This window comes from Xiphophorus hellerii, chromosome 18, assembly GCF_003331165.1.
Source record: "Xiphophorus hellerii strain 12219 chromosome 18, Xiphophorus_hellerii-4.1, whole genome shotgun sequence".
NCBI lineage: Eukaryota > Metazoa > Chordata > Actinopteri > Cyprinodontiformes > Poeciliidae > Xiphophorus > Xiphophorus hellerii.
The window spans coordinates 15,958,260-15,977,327 of NC_045689.1; the positions used below are offsets into that span (position 1 = coordinate 15,958,260).

Below are 19,068 nucleotides of genomic sequence, written 5' to 3' on the forward strand. Positions count from 1 at the left end.
GAATTCCAAAGACGTTACAACGATGAAAAGATTAGGAACCTGGGAGCATTCAGTGCCCAACACCAGCGAGGGGGAGAGGCAGCCTCAGGCTGACGGACACCAGAGCAACAAACCCGACATGGAGGCAGATCGGCGAAGAACCTGAGCAGCAACCATCGATGCCTGAGAGGCACAGGGAGGCACTAACTGACCTGTTTTTATTACTGACTGCATCTCAGCAAATTAGAAGATCGTCAAAAAAAAAATTTGATTCAAAAGTTACATTAATAGATTGAGTTCACACATTGAGATAAAGGATTTATTTGTGTTCAGATGAAAAAAGGCCTTCAATTAATGAAAACCCAAATTCTGTTTCTGAGAAAATCAAAATATTAAATGAGAGGTAAGAAGCTTTTTATTTCAGAAAAGTACATCCCTCAAGTCTATGGTATATGACTTGAGGTTTGAATTAACTGCTTTGATGTGCTGTAAGACGGAGGTGAATCAGCTGGTAACACTGTTGAACTGTGAAGATCAGGCTATTCATTTTCCTCTTTACAATACTTCATGATAGATTATCCATGACGTTTAGTTAAAGTTGTGTGGCCAGTCAAGAATGATGATACCATTGTCCATCACCTCTGAATCTCCCACAATCTTTTGAATGGTCTTTGTTTCAAAATCCTGCCAAGGATATTGGTCCTTCCTGTTGCTTGTGCATCTTTTTCTTCCATAGTTTTTCCTTCCACTGAATTTCAGGGGCTTATCCTGCTAGTGGAGGAAATAACTTTTTTTGGGGTGGCGGGCGAACTGGATTTGGAGTTTTAATTTGCTGCAAGCCATACTCATTAGAATTAATATAAAATATACTGTATATATCTGTGTTATGATTCTATATGCTTGTTGAATGCAAACTGACAGAAATAAATGAAAGTTTCCATGAAAATTACATTTAAGAAGCAGCTGTACATGCTGAAAAGAATTTCTAAATTATGAATAATTTCTACTTGACACTCATATATATTTATAAATTGCAATAAGTATTGTTCATAAATAATAATTAAAATTATTTATTTATTCCGAAATGACTGGATGAGCCTCAGGCCTTCACAGTCCTTGGATCCGTTATTATTTTCCGGGACTTTCGTTCCACCTGTATGCAATACTTTTCAGGGATCCCTGTAGCCCTGCACACAATAACGAGAACGTCAGGTTTAGTCATTAGAAACACATTTGACTCGCAGACAGAGAAGCAAGATATGGCATATCAGAGAAAACCGTGTCCAAGACGAACTCACTTGAGCTCCTGGAGTTTTCGTTGTTTGACTTCAAGGAGGCGCATATTTCTCTGCCGGTCTTCTTCAAACATCCGTTCGGCCTCCTTGAACTTTTCTCTGCGCTTTTCAGCAGCAAGGAGCTCCTGTTCTTTCACCTGCTGGCGAAGGCTCGCTGCGTGACGCTGCGCTTCCTCGTTATACTTCTGCTCCACCTCCTTCTCCTTGGCTATTTGTGCCAATTGATCCCTGTGAAAAGAAGCGTAGCAACAACTGAGAAACATTTCAAAAGCACTTTTGGCTAAATAAAGAAGAAAAAAAAAGATCAGTGTACGCACTTCAGCACCCTCTCCATATCAGCCTTCTCCCGGTTGGCCTCCAACATCATGCAGTACTCCTTGTTTTTAACCTGCTCCAGGCGAGACGCCTTCAGATTGGCTTCGTCTCTGGCTTTCTTTTCAGCCAGCTGTTTCTGCTGCATCCTCCATTTTCTGTCACTGATGTCCTGGCTCCTCTTAGCACGGATCGCGTCCTTTCCAATTCAAAACAACAAGTATGCTTTAAAGTGAGCAGATCCCGATGTGGGATCACAGTGAGCAGATCCCACATCGGTCCCTAACTTACTTGCTCGGCCTTGTAATCTTTTGCCCGTTGCTGCAGGGCCCTCAGCCGAGTTATCTCCTTCTCTTTCTCCCTCTTGATTCGTTGTTGCTCTGCTTCAAATTCTTCCTCCCTCTCCTGTCATGAAAACATCGGTGCAGAGCGAAGCACATGCCGTGTGAAAAGATATGCCAGGCCAATGGACAGATTAAATAAATATAAAAATTGTTTCCTTTTGACCATTTTCTGTTTCAGGTAATCCATAGCTCTGGTGTTGGCCAGCTTCTCCTCTTCCAGCCTCTTCTCCTTGGCCCGCGTAACGTCCGCATTGATGCGCATGATCTCTTCCTGAAGAAGCTGCTGCTCCTTCCTCTTGTTCTCCATGGCCTGCAAGAAAACGTGCATAGTGGTTGCATAATTTGCCCGAGCTTTACGTGCTTCAGTAAGGTGTACCTCTGTCTTATATCAGCACCTCGAGATATTCCCGGTTCATTCTCTCCTGGTCTCTATGGACCTGTTCTTTCTCGAGCTCTTTCAGCATGTTATCATTTAGTTTTTCCTCCATTCGCTCTTTAATCTGGCCGTAAATCTGGTCCTTCCCTCTAAAATGTTGAACACGAGCATTAGACGTTTTGGCAGATCAAACTTTATCATATGACTGTTCTCTCACTAATATGAAAAAAAAATATGTAATGTGGTCAAAATATGAATTTTGTTTTAACAATTTTCTATATGTATGGAGTACCTTGCAAAAGTTTTCACACCAATTTAACTCCTTTTTTTCAGTTAAACCAACGCACAAGACGTATGATTTGATTATAAACATATCGTCATCCTAAAAGCTGTTCAACCTTGTCTTCCCCTGTTGTAAAACACTGTTATTTTCAAAAAATGCCCATTTGCATAGTTTTTTTTTTTTATGTCCTCATTGAGTGCAAAGTGGAATCAAAGTCAAATTCTTTGTTTGCGTACACAAACTTATTTGTTTTAAACAAATAAATCTGATTCTGAAGTCAGAGTTCCAAGCAGACTTGAATTTTTTTTTCATGACTTGGAATAAAAATGTTCCAAGTTCATCGTCAAACCCAACCATACAAGTCAAATATTGCAACCACGTATTTAAAACTCATTGATAGCTGCAGCAAAAAAGTTTCATCTTTGCCTTTATTTATCTTCAATTGTATTTAATTGTCCAAAACATTAAGTTTTTGCATCATCTGACCATGGCCCCCTTTCTTCATTTGGTTGATTTCTTTACATGGAATATTTTTAAATCTCACATATGCCTTACTTTCTGTTTCTATCTCAATAGCCCAATAGAGTACATTAAAGTTTGCGGTTTTTACATGAAAAACATAAAAGAGTGAATATTTTTACAAGGTACTGTTTATATTGCTGAGCAAATAGAAAAAAAAAGGAATGATCTGTGTGTGTGTGTGTGTGTTCTGTTTTACTCCATTCTCTGCTTTTTGTGAAGGTCCTCTATCATCTTCATATCCGCTAAACCTCTGCGTCGCTCCACCTCCATCATAATGTCCAGACGCCTCTCCTCTTCGTCCATCAGGCCCTTGATCTCTTTCTTTTCCACAAGCTGCTCGTCCCATGTGGCTTGAGCCTTAGCACACAGGATCAACTGTACAGCGCACAAACAGAAGTACTGGTGACAACCAGAAGGCTTTCACTTTATTGAACTTTTGACGTCTATAATGAGTCCACGGCTGCCTACTTTATTGAGGGATTTAATCTCCTGCTCTTCCTCCATCTGTAGGTCGTAGGCCCGGCTGAGTATCCGCTTCGAACGCTTCTGGGCATCTTGCTGCATTTCTGTTAATTCTGGGTTTTCTTTTTGAGATTGGTCTATCTCCAAGATTTGATTCTTTCTCTCTTCAGCAGCTTTCTGGACCAGAACCAGATAGGAAAACATTAAAGTTCTGACCTTTAACAGGAGCGTCTTTTTTTAATGAAACTGATATTTGTTACCATTTTTGCCTCTTTTTCTTTATTATAAGCTTGTTTTAAAGCTTCTCTCTCTTCACTGATACCAATACGGGATTTTGAGATGATCCCTCTAATCCCAGATGACGGAAGGGCAATAGTATCTTCTGTACGTTCTACCCGTGGGACTCTGCGAGCATTGTGGAAATTTGTGTAAAATATTGTGTGGATTATGCATGTCACTACAGCGTCAGTCTTCCAAAGCCATTAGGTGTCTTCTTTCATGGCTTCACCTGCAATACTAAACATGAACACTTGAAAATTTAAAAGAGACTTTTCAAGACCTGACCTGAGAGTCCGGATTAAGTCTTTGGTGATGATCTGAAGGATCCTTTGCTCTTTCTTCGTCTTGGTTGGTTCTCCCATTGATTCGCTGTTGTTCTGGATATTCAAGTGTGAAAACCAACAAGCAAATATTCAGTAGCAGCAGTTCATAAAACTACACAGAAATTGGATTGCGCCACCTTTCCAAATATGGTTTTATTTTGAAAAAGGTGGGGGGGGGGGAAGCTTTTTAAAACACATAGAAACAGAATGCAGGCATCTGGAAATCACCCAGATTCTGTTTTCGTTTAAAATATATATTTTTTGAATGTCACAACTAAGTTTAGATGTAATTAATCAACCAGGCATCAACCCTCAAATAATTTGTTTTTGACAGGCAGTTCAAACACTTGGAAAATCTGATTTGCCACCTCACCAGGCATTAAACTCACCAAGACTTTCTGTAATTTTAACCTATGAATGGATCAGCTGATATCTTGATGAGTTTTAAAAAATATACACATGGGGATAAACCTAATTTTTTTTTTAGCAGTTAGATTCCAAACAATTACAAACTAAATAAAAACATTCTACACCTTTTTTTATTATTATCTTCCATTGTGCATAGTCTGTAATTTAAACAAATGAATTGACCAACATCAATAGATAATCCCTCAATGAAAACCACACTTTGCAGGAAAACCTGGTCTGAGGATGGGATATGAAATATTTAATTTTATTTGTGTTTGCAAGCAGGTATTTGAGTGTCCATATTTACTACTGACTAAATAAGAAACAAAAATCAATCTTGTTCTGTCCCAGATTGGCAAAAAGCTAGAGTTCTTGTCTTTTTCTCCTATTATAACATTCAAACCGTGGTTCTTTCATTGTACCCATCATTTAAAAAGAAAAGACTGCAATGCATTCTTGCATGGTATTCTTGAGGCAAATGAATATTTTTAAACTATTCAAATATCTCATTGAATGGATTAAAAATGATTTGAAATGTAAAATTCCAAATCAAGTCATAGTTTGACCTTCGGTAGATCAATGTGACCCTCACCGGTTTGTCAAACAGGTCCTCATCCGCACTGGATGTGTCGGCCAACTTGCGGTACCTGCCAGATGTTCTGGAGGTGGACGCGGGTTTCTGGGAGGATCAACAATAACGCAAAAGACAAAAAAAAAACAAAGAAAAAAAACAACTATAAGGATTGGCGTTAATTATGGAGCTAAGATGAACTCGGTCGCTCATGTAGCCTAAAATGTAAGGGAAGCAAATTAAGAGGAAACTAAAATTAATGTCGTTGCAGAACTTACCATGGTGTCGAGAGCTTATCTTCTATGTTTTCTAAGCAGCCTCCACATCTAATAAACAACCTTTTAGATACCCAATACTTGGTCTAGATAAGTGTCGACAGGTTTGTTGTCGGTTGCTATGGAAATAAAACGCAGTTAGTAAAAGGGGAGGAGCAAGGTAATCATCTGAGATGCGGTCACTCGGTCAGAAATCCCTTTTTCCCTAAAAATATATTCCTTGTTGTTTGGGTTGAAACGATTTCAAACTGACTTTACAAGTCGTATCGAGTTTCAGTTGTTATTATTATTACTATAAATGCTGTGGTTTATGAGTTTGTTATTCATACAAAGCCAGACGTTGTTTATTTCACCACACATTCATCGCCACGACACTGAATCCGAAGAAATAAAATATTCACGCAGTGTGAACGTTTTGTTTTACAAAGTATTTGTGTGAATTACACTGGGAAATAAACAGCAACTAGATTCTATGTACTGACATTTTAGGAAATCAATCTCCTAAGAGTTTAATTTTACTTAGAAGAAACAGGAAACAGTTCACTGCAACTATTTTAAATGTAAACATTGGCAAGGGTGACAGATTTTCTTATATATAAAATTGCAGAACACTGCCTCATACTGTGCTGATCAAAACTGGAAACTAGCGTGAGATTTCACAAAATATGAGCGTCTGATAAAACATCAGTTGATAATTTTATGATTTGATTGTTTTTGTCGCCGCCCTGCTGGCTACTAGAAAGACAGCGCCGTGGTTTATGGTGATTGTATAGATAACGCTTTACTGGCAAAATAACACAAATAAAAAAAAATCACTCACAATAATAATAGCAATATATATGATAAGTAACATTTTCAACAATTGTGGAGGATTACATTATGCATTCTCCCCACGAGAGCCAATGCTGTCGTTGTATTGGCTCTCAGGCGCTGGGCGGCGCCATTTGACCCACATGATGCGGAAACTACACGTTTCAGCTTTTTTGCAACACGATGTGAACAAACTAGGAAAAAGTTATTTAGTTAACTTTTCCAACCGTAATTTTTATTTACAGCAAACCGGGTCCCCAAAAAGATTCGTTTTTATGCCATTTAAAATCATTTCGAACAAGTAGAGCCTTTTTAATGAAAATTGTAATGATTATAAGAAAATGGAGTTAAACTGAATTTCAACTTATATCTTCAGCATGTCTCATTGGATCTGGACTGATGATTCCCAGTGCAAAACTAACCCTCACATGGACGGGAGCCTCCTTCTGCTGCTCTGGGACTGATGGACTCTGGTAAATTATTACACACACCGGTCAGAGGACTCCTTCAATAACACCATCACATGGACGGACAGCATCAAAGGACAAGGACAGCAGTGTCACTAGGGGTTTCCTGAAAGGACTTGGCTCGGCAGTTGAGGAGCTGACATCTCATCAGGTGGTTTTCTGGCCCGAGCAGCACACAGGGCGACGGCCCAGATTCAATCAGCCTCAGGGTAGAGAAGTTGACCATTAACCTCGCCGCACTGATTGCAAACAGCTCCTGGTAGAAGCAGCTGCTCCTGCACCCTGGATCCCCAAGCAAAGTTCACTGTCACAGGCAGCGCAGGTCTGTGATAGGCAGCCGCTTGATTCCCTCTTAGGATCCTCTCTGTTTTTCTCAGATTCTGCAAGGACTGAAACTGCAACCATGGCTACAGCAAGTTATGGATACTACAGAACCACAATATTTCTGGCCATGTTTGTGGGCTACACGCTGTATTACTTTAATAGAAAGACTTTCTCCTTTGTGATGCCTTCTGTAATGCAAGAAATTAAGCTGGACAAAGACGATCTGGGTATGAGACGCTTTGTTTTTATGTCACAACCTTGTTGCTCTTGCAGGATATTTGTTAGGACCATTTAAAGCTGCTGCTCTCTGTTTCTCTGTTCAGGCATGATCACCAGCAGTCAGTCCTTGGCCTATGCTATCAGTAAGTTCATCAGTGGCGTGCTTTCGGACCAGATCAGCGCTCGCTGGCTCTTTTCCATCGGTTTGTTCGTGGTGGGAAGCATCAATGTGGTTTTCTCCTGGTCCTCGACTGTGGCCGTGTTCTCCGTTCTGTGGTTTCTTAACGGCCTGGGCCAGGGCCTGGGCTGGCCTCCATGCGGCAGAGTGCTCCGTAAGGTACTCAGCAGCATCCCTGCAAATCAAAACAATCACATTTGAATTCCTGATGATGTTTATTTAACCACCATAATAATACTACTATGCATAACACTAATCAAAGATATGACATGTTATAATAATATAATTAAAAAGACACATATTGAAGGGTTGGTGCTGAAACTCCACAGTGAATCCCAAGATCAATGTGTGGAAAAGTGTCATTGCAAAGAACTGCCTGTGTGCAATATTTAACTTAAAGTGCTCTGCTCACCTAAACCACAGTTTGGGAAGCATGAGAGCAAATGATCAACATCACATAAGCAGTAGCAGTACTACTACTGCCTATATTTAAAAGCGGTCAAGCAAAAAGTGACTGGCAGAAATCACTTTTTTTATACGGTTTAGGTAGTAACTACTGGTTTGCAATCATTGGAATAAGAGAAATATTAAATCAGAAAGTCAAAAATGTGTAACAACAATTTGAGATGGAGGATAATGGGCAAAAACGAGTCTGTAGAGTTTTGCAAACTTCACGTTGCACTGGTTATAGAGGAAAAGGAAAGGCTCCCCCCTCTTACTGCTCCTAAATAACCATCTGAGATAGAGTCAAGTTGTTATGATTGTTTGATACCGAGGTGGCACATTTTTCTGCAGTTCTTTAACAATCAAACTTTGAGATTTGTTTTGCCTCTTTTACCATACTGCTTGCTCACTGTTGTTCCACTTACTTAATAATATAGTCACCATTTATTTCTTATTGTATGCTAACACATCCTCCTGATGCTCTGGTTGTTTCAGTGGTTTGAGCCCTCTCAGTTCGGGACGTGGTGGGCTGTTCTCTCCTGCAGTATGAACCTGGCAGGCAGCTTAGGCCCCATCATCGCCACAGTGCTTGCTCAGACTTACAGCTGGAGGACGATTTTGTCATTCTCTGGGATGATCTGCCTGACTGTCTCCTTTGTTTGCCTGCTGGTGATCAAGAATGAGCCCAAGGACGTGGGGCTGCCTAACATAGAGGCGACAACCAAAAAAGGCAAAGGAGGTGAGACTGATGTTGAGTAAGCATTTAGCATCTAGTTTCAGACAGATTCCATTGTTTCATCACAGGCCTGTCTCAGATAATGTCTGTCTGTTGTGTACCGGATGGGTCTGTTATGTTATGTGTGTTTGTAGTGCTGTGACTAAAGGTCGGTATGTGGGTGGACTTTACTCCTTCACAGGCTCAATGAAAACACTGCGTGATGTTAAGAGGTGTTTCTGTTCCTGTATGAGTCTCATTGGTCATGATCTCTGGGTGCATCGTCGTACCAAGGAGTCGGTTTTATCCACTTAACTTTCTGCTCAGGCACCTCCGTAGATGACCTCACCCTCTCAGAGTTCCTGCTGTCGCCCTACCTGTGGCTGCTGTCTGTGTCCTACCTGGTGGTGTTCGGGGTGAAGACGGCCTACACCGACTGGGGGCAGTTGTTCCTCATCCAAGACAAGGGCCAGTCCACGCTGATGGGTACTAAAGATGGATAGGGCACACAGACACCTTCAGGGTCTGTGGAGAAATGGGCTGAGAGTTCGGCGTGTGACAGCTGGTCAATCAGTTTTCTTCTTCACAGGTAGCTCATACATGAGTGCCCTGGAGGTTGGAGGCTTGTTGGGCAGTCTGGCAGCAGGTTACATCTCTGACAAGGCTGTCGCCAAAGTAAGGCTGACTGAATTATATCCTCTTCTAAGGAAAACATGGCAAAAATGTTGCTTTTACCAGCTGCCCAGTTTATTTAAACCTTCAGAAGAGGAAATATGGACACACACACCAGGCCAGAACAAGTGCAAATATTTGTTTCAAATTAAATCAGCTTATGATTTTATTGTTTACTAAATAGCACACATTTAAATAAGATGGCATCAGTCTTTAACGATCATATTGATGAATGATGCATGATGAATCAGTAGCTAAAAAGTATGAATGAATAATATTGTGGGCTAAAACACAAAAGTATTAAAATGAACATATTTTACATATTCCTTCTTAATATTTTGCATTTTGCCTCCTGTTTTATGTAGCAAGGACTAAGAATCTACGGCAATCCTCGTCACTTCATCCTGATCTGTATGATGGCTGGAATGTCTGTGTCCATGTATCTGTTCAGGGTCACAGTAACTGCTGACAGCTCAAAGGTAACAAAGATCCTAATAGATAGAACTTAATGACTGTAAGCCTTTAATGATTGTAATAATCCACAACAGAGGCTGTGGATCGCCCATCATGATTTCATCTCTTTGTACCGTCAGGTTTGGATACTGAGCTTGGGCTCTGCTTTTGGCTTCTCTTCATATGGACCAATAGCATTGTTTGGAATATTAGCCAATGAAACTGCTCCTCCCAACTACTGTGGGACATCTCATGCCATAGTTGGTCTGATGGCGAATAGTAAGTGTACAATGTTCTGCTATCTATCTATACTGTTGAATATTACTTCATTAACTAAAATGTGTGTTTTTCATCTTTGGTGACTCTGGATTCCATCTAGACTACATGATTTCCTAGTTGCACATTTACAGGGACTAGATTCTTTCACAGGTTTGCTGAGATAGTTGAAGTTTATTCCTTTTCAGGGGTCTCAAACTCCAGTCCTCGAGGGCCGCGCTCCTGCAACTTTTAGATGTGCCTCTGCTGCACCACACCTGAATAGAATAATTAGGTCATTAGCAGGACTCTGGAGAACTGATCTACACAAGGAGGAGGTAATTAAGCCATTTCATTCCAGCGTTTTGTACCTGTGGCACATCTAAAAACTGCAGGACAGCAGCCCTCGAGGACTGGAGTTTGAGACCCCTACTTTAGATAGAGCTTATAGCTCCTCTGCATTATGGAGTTTATAGTTTTTGTTACATAAAATGTCAGTAGAAGAAACACACAAATTTAACTAGCATAGTCAGCTATAATTTCACTACTGTGTGAATGCCTGAATAAGCTTGAGCAAATTTTCTGGGAAGATTTCTCAAAAATTCCTGTCTCCCACACCTGCAAAGTTGTTAGGTATGCTCCCATAGACTTGCCGTTGTAATCATATCAAAAGGTGGTGTTGCTAAGTATGGACTTCAGACGGCTGAATACAAATGCACTACACACATTGCAGATATTTCTTTTTCTTTTGCAGAGCATGTATATTTTCTATTCAGCTAACAAGTAGGCACTACTTAGTGGTTTATTAGCTCAAATTCCTTTACAGTACTCTGAAGATTGATTGTTTCTTTTTCTATTACTGGTATAATAGCTATACCAGAAGCTGTAGCTGAAAATGTAGCTGAACTACATTTCACCATTAAATAAAAGGTATCTTAACATGACGGGTTTCATATTCATCCTTTGTTTTTCCCCTTTAGTTGGTGGCTTCCTGGCCGGACTACCCTTCAGCACCGTCGCCAAGTACCACGGCTGGGAAATGGCTTTCTGGGTAGCAGAGATGATCTGCTTGGTCACGGCTGTCGGATACTTCCTGCTGCGGAACATCCAAACCAAGATGGGACGCTTGCCCAAGAAGGCAAACTAACGTCATACCTCAACCGCTCCGATACCTCTGCTATCAATCCTACAGGACATTAAAGTGCATGACACTCAGATTTTTTTTTACCTGTGCTAGTTGTTTCTTGGTATGCAACAATGAGTTTTTAACACTAAGTTAACAAATCTAAATGTTTTTCATATAATAAAATGTGCCAAATGGATAAGTGGATTTTTCTACTCAAAGACTATACTAGTACTCCCCAACAGGATCCAAACTCTACATATAAAACTTGCAAGGACCAATCATGAATGGAAAGTGCAACACTGCAAGAAATTCTTCTAAAGTAAAATTATTACTCATTTTCACAGCAGTCTCAATGTCTAAGAGGTTAACTCTAAAATAATTCATATTAAACACACATGCAGACAGAAACAACTGAATATTTACGGTGTTTAGGTTTTATTGTGTCAAGTATTTACAAAGCATTATGTATATACAGCTTTAATTTGAAACAACAGACAAGCGTTCGAGACAGAAGTAACAATTTAACAAAAAAATCTCTTATTCCAGTCAGAGACTTAATTTGTATGCACATGCTGTGATGAGGAGTTAACTCTGATGTTTACGACCCGGCTCCAAAGTTTCCAGCTTTCTCTGCAACCTCCAGCGAACTCTTCAGATTCTGATCAAACAGTTCGCACCTGGATCCAAACACAGGAAAACAAAATAAACCAAAACATAATAAAACACTTGATGCTAACAGGCAACGCTGTCATTATAAATATAAAATATGAAAGCTGAAGGCGACACAGTTCTGTTACTGTCCAGATACCTGATGGGCATTTCCAGAGAGTAGAAATGGATTCTTCAGAGCAAAATCTGAGTAGATCTCGTAAATCTTCTTCAACAAGGCGTCAATACCAGACTGTCGAGGGTCTGCCAGCACAATAAACTTTATCCCTGGAGGAGCAAAGATGGAACGGCGAAGAAAAACAAAGCAGAGACAATGAGCTTTGATGGATATAACACAGAGGTGTTGGTCATTACTGCTTTTTAAAAAAAAATTGTAATAAATGTTTTAATTATTATGCCTTCGAGATGGGCAGGATTAGTAGCACTTTTCCTCCCTGTAACACAAATCTGCAATGGAATATTATCTTGTCTTTTCCACTGTGAAGAATGACTAAGAGAAACAGATCTCTGTGCCGCAACAGGAAGTCCGTAAAGACTTAAAACTAATAAACATTTTGATCAGCCTAACACTTTCAAGCACATGCGTCAAACTCACATGCGCCAGGCCAATTCTGGCAGCTGTGCACTAAAATATCATTGGATCAGTCAAATCAGTTTTTACATATATATTGCTAAATAACTTGAATGTCTAATCTTATTTAATTTTTGAAATTACTCATTGAACACAGCAAAATGTATAATATTTTAAAAGTTGTTAATAGGTAGTTTTATCTAAACATTCTGCCACAAGTCGACATTTGACAATATTCATGATCTTGATGCAGCCTGAAATGAGAATTAGTTTGACAGTCCTACTTTAAAGTATAAATTACAAAACTGACAATGATAGTGGAACCATTTCACTATTGGAAAAGTGCTTTTCCTACAGTTTTCAGATTAGATCATGTTACTGAGGTGAAAGACTGCTTAATCTACGCATCGTTACCAAAGGTGTCTATAGATGTGGAGGGTGTTGTATATAGTCTAACACTTGTGTCAAGATTTTCTTGGATATCAGCAAGTTTTTGCCTAATTATTGTCCAATCCTTGTACTTAATTAATATTAGGTCAATCTTATTTGCTTTATTAAACTACTTAATATTTATGCATCTGGGAAATTTAACAAATGAAAGACAAAGGCAGAAAAAAGTTAATGTAAAATGGTTTCTCAGAAGGAGTCGATCACTTTCTGTAGTACAAGGGGATCTTGTGAAAAACTGAGAGAATTATGAATGAACCTGTATGAGATTTTGATGCATATTTATTTGAAATGTGTCTGTCAGATTTAGCATTTAAAAATAATATAAATAAAAATGTAAGAATAAAAAACCCTAGGGTGCAACCGTTTCAATTTTCTGGCCGATTGCCAATCTTTAAAAATCCTGACTTGTCAATACAGATGTTTTTGTCTGAAATGTTGAAAATATAGCAGAAGAGTCGTTGAGTTGACAACTACTGTTAAATGTTAATGTGTGGACATGACCTGGGGTGCAGGGACAGTGGTTGATTTTTAGACCTTTGCTGAGGTTTGCTAAGATCGTCTTCACATGTAAGGATTATTGATTTCCCAAAATTAACTAAATCGGGGCCTATTTAACGGTGGACCCCTAAAATAATCCCACTGTGATCGATCCCAATGGAGCCAGAACTTCATAATGAAGCAGTGAAATCATCTTAAGAAACGCCCAAATAGAGAAAGAACATCCATTAAGAAAACCATTTACCTTATAGGTCCAAATAATAAGTTTGCCGTTTTAAAAACAGTCACACTTGTTCTCCATTTTTCTCATAATATCTGCTAACTTGATGGGGATTTCTATAGTGGCGCATTATAATGTTTATATAATGTTAACATGCTAGTCGACTGCTTTATGAGGTACCAACCTGTAAGAGTCTGAAAGCAGTGGAGTTTGAACACATCCGTTTCTAGCATCTCAATGCCTGAACTTCCCACTTCAGGAGACAGTTGTGAACCGATGGCAAATAACCTAGGGAGAAATTTCAAGTGTTAACATCAGAGGCAATTGTAATGAACTTTTAAAATGCAAAAAACTATTAATGACACTAGTAAAGATTTGTGACCACATATAGGAAGGGAACAATGCTTAAATTCAAAGAATAGGTCTTGTTTTCCTAAGGGCTCTACGTATTCATGGTTAAATGAAACTGCAGACAACTTTGTTTGATTTTAAAGCTTCTACAACACAACGTAAAAATAAGAGACAAAAATAGGCTACAGATAGACAGTGAAGGCATTACATTAAATCAATATTCAACAAAACTTTAGAAAAACACAGAGGGACAGTCAATACTCTTTCCTTCCTGTATGTAGCTCCAGTACATCTTCCCATCAACTCTGACCTGCTTTCTTTTTCTGTTAAAGAAAAAGCTTCCTAAAGTATGATGCTGCCACAATAACATCACGGGACTGTTGCTTTCAGGGGTGACCTGAATCAAACGAATGACTAATTAGCAGGTCTCAGAAGAAATGATGAGATGCAGAGGAGGCAAATTAGGCCATTTGATTTATGTATGTTGGTGCAAGGATGCCTCTAAAAGTTGCAGGATAATGGCTCCCAGGGACTGCAAAGCTCTGTAGGTCTTTCACATGAATTCCTAATAAAGTAAATCAATGTTTGTGGTTGCAAAATCATAAAGTATAAGAAAATGTAGGAATATTTTATGTTATCAGAATCGTTATAATCTGCGAGCTTCACCTCCCTGCTGCTACCACCCAGGACCAAGTAGGTTTAAACACACCTCATTTCCTTAATAAATAATACCATCTTCTGCATGGCAGCACCAATGTTTCAGTCCCAGAGTGACTTACGAGTGAAACATGGATGCCAGCATCAGCTTCTCATTGGAGCTAAGGCGAGCCCGTCCAAACCGGATCGAAACCGGATAATTTGCTTGGTCCTTTAAATATTCAAGAATATCTTTTCCGTCCGCTGTATTTTTCCCCAGCACGTCCACTCCATTGATCGACAGCACTGCGTGTCCAACTGAAAGACAACAGCTTCAGTTAGGCAAAAATTATTCTAAAAATTCACCTGAAGGCTTCATTAGGTTTAGGCTAACATTACCTTTAATTCCGTCCCGCTGGCCAAACGATACGATGACTTTTTCATCGTGATGTTTCAGCACCAAGTCTAAAGGGTAGCTAAAGGTCTTTTCCACTTCAGTTCTTGGTACGTAGTTGTCATACTGGTAAATTAACCCCCCAGCTTTATTCACTACATAAACACTGAAAATCACCATCTTTGCCAGGTCTGACTTCCTCCCTCTTGTCACGTGACGTTAACACGTACCTTTTTACAACAAAATGTTATTATTTATTTTACGGCAATGTGTTTCTACTTGTCTGCACTTGATTTGAGGTTTTAAAAAAAGTCCGCAGTGCATCTTAAAATTAATATTCTATCTCCACTGCAGTGTCTGGCAGTAAAATTACATTTTTAAAAAGACTACAAAACTTGAGAAAACTCAGGCTCCCAGAATTCCTTTTATCACTTCCGTGCATACGGGTTGTCTAAGGGACAGTTGCACGGGTGGACTTCCTTTCGCTCCGACATCTTGACGAGGAAACATGGTGAGGCTACGGATAACACGTTTTATTTAGGAAAATAAAACATTTAAGTGACTTTATTGTGTGTATTTGAGCCTCCAGTTTTTCGGAATGACCCTTTGGATCAATGCAGGTCATTTGCTTCGATAAAAGTCGTAGGAGAATGTTTATAACTAAGAGTTTACGTACTGTGAAGGATGCTAGCTGGTTTGCTAGACCCACCACGCTTTCATCTGCACGGAGCCGACAGAAAGCTAGCTGGAAGATATTTACGCCAATCATAGCTCTTATTGAAATAATAAAACAAATAAATTATTACGAGCTATAGCTAAATCATTGTTAGGAGACATAAGGGTACGAAACGACAGAGTTTGTGGTTGGCTAATCATTGGGAGACAAGGCCGTGACACCAGATTGTGTGACCCATCGTATTTCTGCTTCAGTTTAAATGATCAACAGTCATCAATATTCTTCACAAGTTTTAATAAAGATAATTTGACACATTTCTAGGATGATAAGATGGCATTTAAGTTGAGTGCTTATTAACGAGCTTCTGCATTGTGTCGAGAAACTTTTTAGTTATTCTTTTAAGTTTATAGTTGATTTATGGAGTGATGTCTTTCTTTCCATGTAAAACTATCTTCCTACTGACTTGAAATTTAAACTTTTGGCCAGCAAAAAATGTTTGTACAATTAGCTTTCTTTGCCAATAATCACTGTCTATCCTATCTGGCACTGACCTCTCAAATTACACTTACTTTTCAAAATCCATTTACAAAATAAAATTAAGCAGCTAGGCATTTTGCCAAGATTAAGATTTACATTGTAAGATTATTCATTAGTCTTCACACTTGTTAAATATGTGTACAAATAAATGTTCTCTTTGTAAAACTAAACCTGAAAACGTGAACTTACAAGTATTTTCAAAGTTTATGCTATATTTCATCATGTTACAAAGCTTAATATTATGACAAAATCCATTTAAAATCTTATCCAGATCCCATTGCTTCTGTGTTGTTGTTTTTTTTGTGATGGTGGCTGGTATTTTTTTTTTTTACCTCAGGGGTTTTCTGTTGGGGTGGCTTTTCTGTTTCTGTACAGAATTAACCGAGTTTGAGATCTGCTTTGTGTTCTAATTACCTAAACATTGACTGTATTATAATTTATTACTTAAAGATTGTCAGATTTAGGACAAACGGATAAACAATTAATCGATGGCAATCTTTTCATACTGGACCAGTTATTTGGTTATTAACATTTTCTTCTGCTACTTCATGTTAATTGTGTGAATTAACAGAGCTGTTGCTTCGTAACTCAGTTTTTTGTTTCAAACCCAATAATCATAATGAACATCAAATCGGGCTCTGCACACATGTATCTGTAGGGTGAGCATGAGGTCTGTGTGAAGAATTTTAATTTGATGCTTTTTGCTCCCAGCCTCCTAAACAGGACAAGAAGAAGGACACTGGGAAGTCCAAGAAGGACAAGGACCCAGTCAACAAGTCTGGAGGCAAAGCCAAGAAGAAGGTGAGAGCGGTGGTCAGCCTTTATCTAAACCTCAAAACAGACACTAAATGTTTGAATGTAACACGATCCCTTTGCTACTGAGCAGAAGTGGTCCAAGGGAAAGGTGAGGGACAAGCTCAACAACTTGGTCCTCTTCGACAAGGCAACCTACGACAAGTTGTACAAAGAAGTTCCCAACTACAAGCTCATCACCCCCGCCGTTGTGTCGGAAAGGCTGAAGATCCGTGGCTCTCTGGCCAGGAACGCCCTCCAGGAGCTGCTCGCCAAAGGTACACCCCACCATCCAGCTCTGGCCGCTATGCAGGTCCATTTGGGATGAGAAGGAAGTCATCTAAAGGGGATGTAGATAGTTTAAATTTGCTTGACTACTTGTTAATTAGTCCTATTTTAAGTGGGAAACGTAACAGAGAAGGACATGGATGCTGGAATTAGTCAGTTTGTAGAAGGTGTTATAGCAACCTTCTACAAACTTGCTATAACAAAAGTGTCTTTAAAAGCCATAAAGTGTTGGAGTTAATCAAGTCAATTTTAGGCCTTAAAGTATCTTAAGTATGTGCAAAGTTTCCACGAAATGATATAGTAATTTTGTCTGAAATGTGTTGGTGTGTTCTTCCACTGCGTCATTTCTTTTCATTGTGAAGAATATTTGAGAAGTGCTGTAGAACTCTGATGTGATTTTACTAAACAATGACATTGGTCAGCTTAAAGTACTGCAGTCACATCAGAGTCAAAATACCAAGTTAAGGTGATGATTACATCTGTGTTGCAGATGTAAGTTTAATATGATTTTTGGAGTAATTAGGTTAACTTTTTGTATTTCTAGTTGGTTTTGCACTTTAGTATTAAGAGCTTGAAAGGATTTATTTCCTTAATGTGAAGCACAGAGACAAAGATGGCACAAAATGAGATTTACTGAGACAATAAAAATTCTTTCAAATTGACAAGCAGTCCTCAGTGCTGCTGATTAGCTGCCATGTCTATCATATTTCATTCTTCCTGTTTCAAATCACATTTATTCCCTCTGAGTTGTTTTGACCTCTTTTAAAATATAAAATGCTTGATTAAAGCAGGTTTTACACAGAAAAGGTGACTTTAGAACAATTAATGATTGTCATGTCTTGTTTTTTGTTCCTAATAATTTTTACTTCTCTAGCGAGAACTGCAGCTATAACCGGTATATCAGCTTGTGTCATTGACTGTACATCTGTCTGTCTTTTAATGATCAGCATGTTTAGCTTTTTACAGCCAGAGAGAAATAGTGGTCACACTGACCTGCGTACACAAGCTATGAACAGCTTTATGAGTCATTTAAATCTGACACCTTCAAACTTCAGGGTCAGGCTGACTGATGGAGCAGCAGCCTGTGTGTTTTATTTGAATGTGTCAGCTGTTCCTGCTGTGTTACTCTGACATTTTCATACTTCATTGTGAGTTGACTACACACGGATTCTAACAGGGATATAAAAAGGATGATCTGAAGTTATTCCTGTTTTGTCTTGCAGGCATGATCAAACTGGTGTCCAAACACAGAGCTCAGCTGATTTACACACGTAACACCAAGGGTGGAGATGAGGAGGCAGCAGCAGAGAAAGCATAACCAGGTACAGCAGAAGACTGAACTTCTTCCGCACATCTGAACATGTAGTGTATGTAGTGTCTATTCTAACCTACCTTCTTTTTTCCTTTTGCAGGTTCTCCTGTGTGTGTTTCCTGCGAGCTGTTTGTAATGAAAAGTGTAATAAAATTGTAAAGACAAAACGAGTTTGTCTGTGTTTCTTAAACTAGATTTGTTTTCCTGGGTCTCACTGTTGCCAGAGTCACCTGATGAGTCTTTGATTCATCTAAGCATTTATTCACATTTACGTGGTTATCTATTGTTTTTTAGTTGGCAGCTGACGGGTCTTAATACTTGTATGTATGAATGAGTGGAACAAGCATTAAATGCAGAAGGTATTAGGCTGAAACTAAAGGAGATGCTCCTTCAGTCTGACAGCATTGATAAAACATTTTGAAAAATTATATCAAAATGAAATAAGTAGGAAAAATAACATTGCAAAAAAAGTTACCATCAAAATTATGATCATCACTAAAAAATAAGTATCTTTTTCAGTATTTAAAACTTTCTACATAATCTACTGTAGACTCAAGGGATTTATTGCGTCTGCTTATCATG

The 19,068-nt window shown here is 39.0% G+C and overlaps 4 protein-coding genes across 4 annotated transcripts; 2 read left to right on the forward strand and 2 right to left on the reverse strand.

Annotated features, from left to right (window-relative positions):
* Positions 1–284: 284 nt before the first annotated feature.
* cfap45 (cilia and flagella associated protein 45) lies at positions 285–6,267 on the reverse strand. The gene is made up of 12 exons (XM_032590447.1): positions 5,433–6,267; positions 5,176–5,262; positions 4,138–4,229; positions 3,834–3,978; positions 3,580–3,750; positions 3,308–3,486; positions 2,326–2,455; positions 2,094–2,240; positions 1,878–1,991; positions 1,592–1,785; positions 1,278–1,502; positions 285–1,166 (listed from the first exon to the last, which is right to left on the reverse strand). Exons 1-12 carry the CDS (start codon positions 5,433–5,435, stop codon positions 1,079–1,081), a joined length of 1,575 nt encoding a protein of 524 aa, XP_032446338.1. The 5' UTR covers positions 5,436–6,267; the 3' UTR covers positions 285–1,078.
* Positions 6,268–6,427: 160 nt separating this feature from the next.
* On the forward strand, positions 6,428–11,612 carry slc37a4a (solute carrier family 37 member 4a). The gene is made up of 8 exons (XM_032590452.1): positions 6,428–7,257; positions 7,354–7,586; positions 8,367–8,610; positions 8,914–9,072; positions 9,176–9,261; positions 9,624–9,737; positions 9,852–9,990; positions 10,947–11,612. Exons 1-8 carry the CDS (start codon positions 7,110–7,112, stop codon positions 11,111–11,113), a joined length of 1,290 nt encoding a protein of 429 aa, XP_032446343.1. The 5' UTR covers positions 6,428–7,109; the 3' UTR covers positions 11,114–11,612.
* Positions 11,509–15,113, reverse strand: trappc4 (trafficking protein particle complex subunit 4). The gene is given in 6 exon segments (XM_032590457.1): positions 11,509–11,769; positions 11,901–11,926; positions 11,928–12,028; positions 13,685–13,788; positions 14,631–14,805; positions 14,887–15,113. Coding segments are annotated over 6 exon segments (660 nt in total). The 5' UTR covers positions 15,062–15,113; the 3' UTR covers positions 11,509–11,690.
* Positions 15,114–15,241: 128 nt separating this feature from the next.
* On the forward strand, positions 15,242–18,681 carry rps25 (ribosomal protein S25). The gene is made up of 5 exons (XM_032590458.1): positions 15,242–15,392; positions 16,806–16,895; positions 16,981–17,164; positions 18,398–18,496; positions 18,587–18,681. The coding sequence occupies exons 1-4, from the start codon at positions 15,390–15,392 to the stop codon at positions 18,490–18,492; spliced, it is 372 nt and encodes a 123-aa protein (XP_032446349.1). The 5' UTR covers positions 15,242–15,389; the 3' UTR covers positions 18,493–18,496; positions 18,587–18,681.
* Positions 18,682–19,068: the final 387 nt, after the last annotated feature.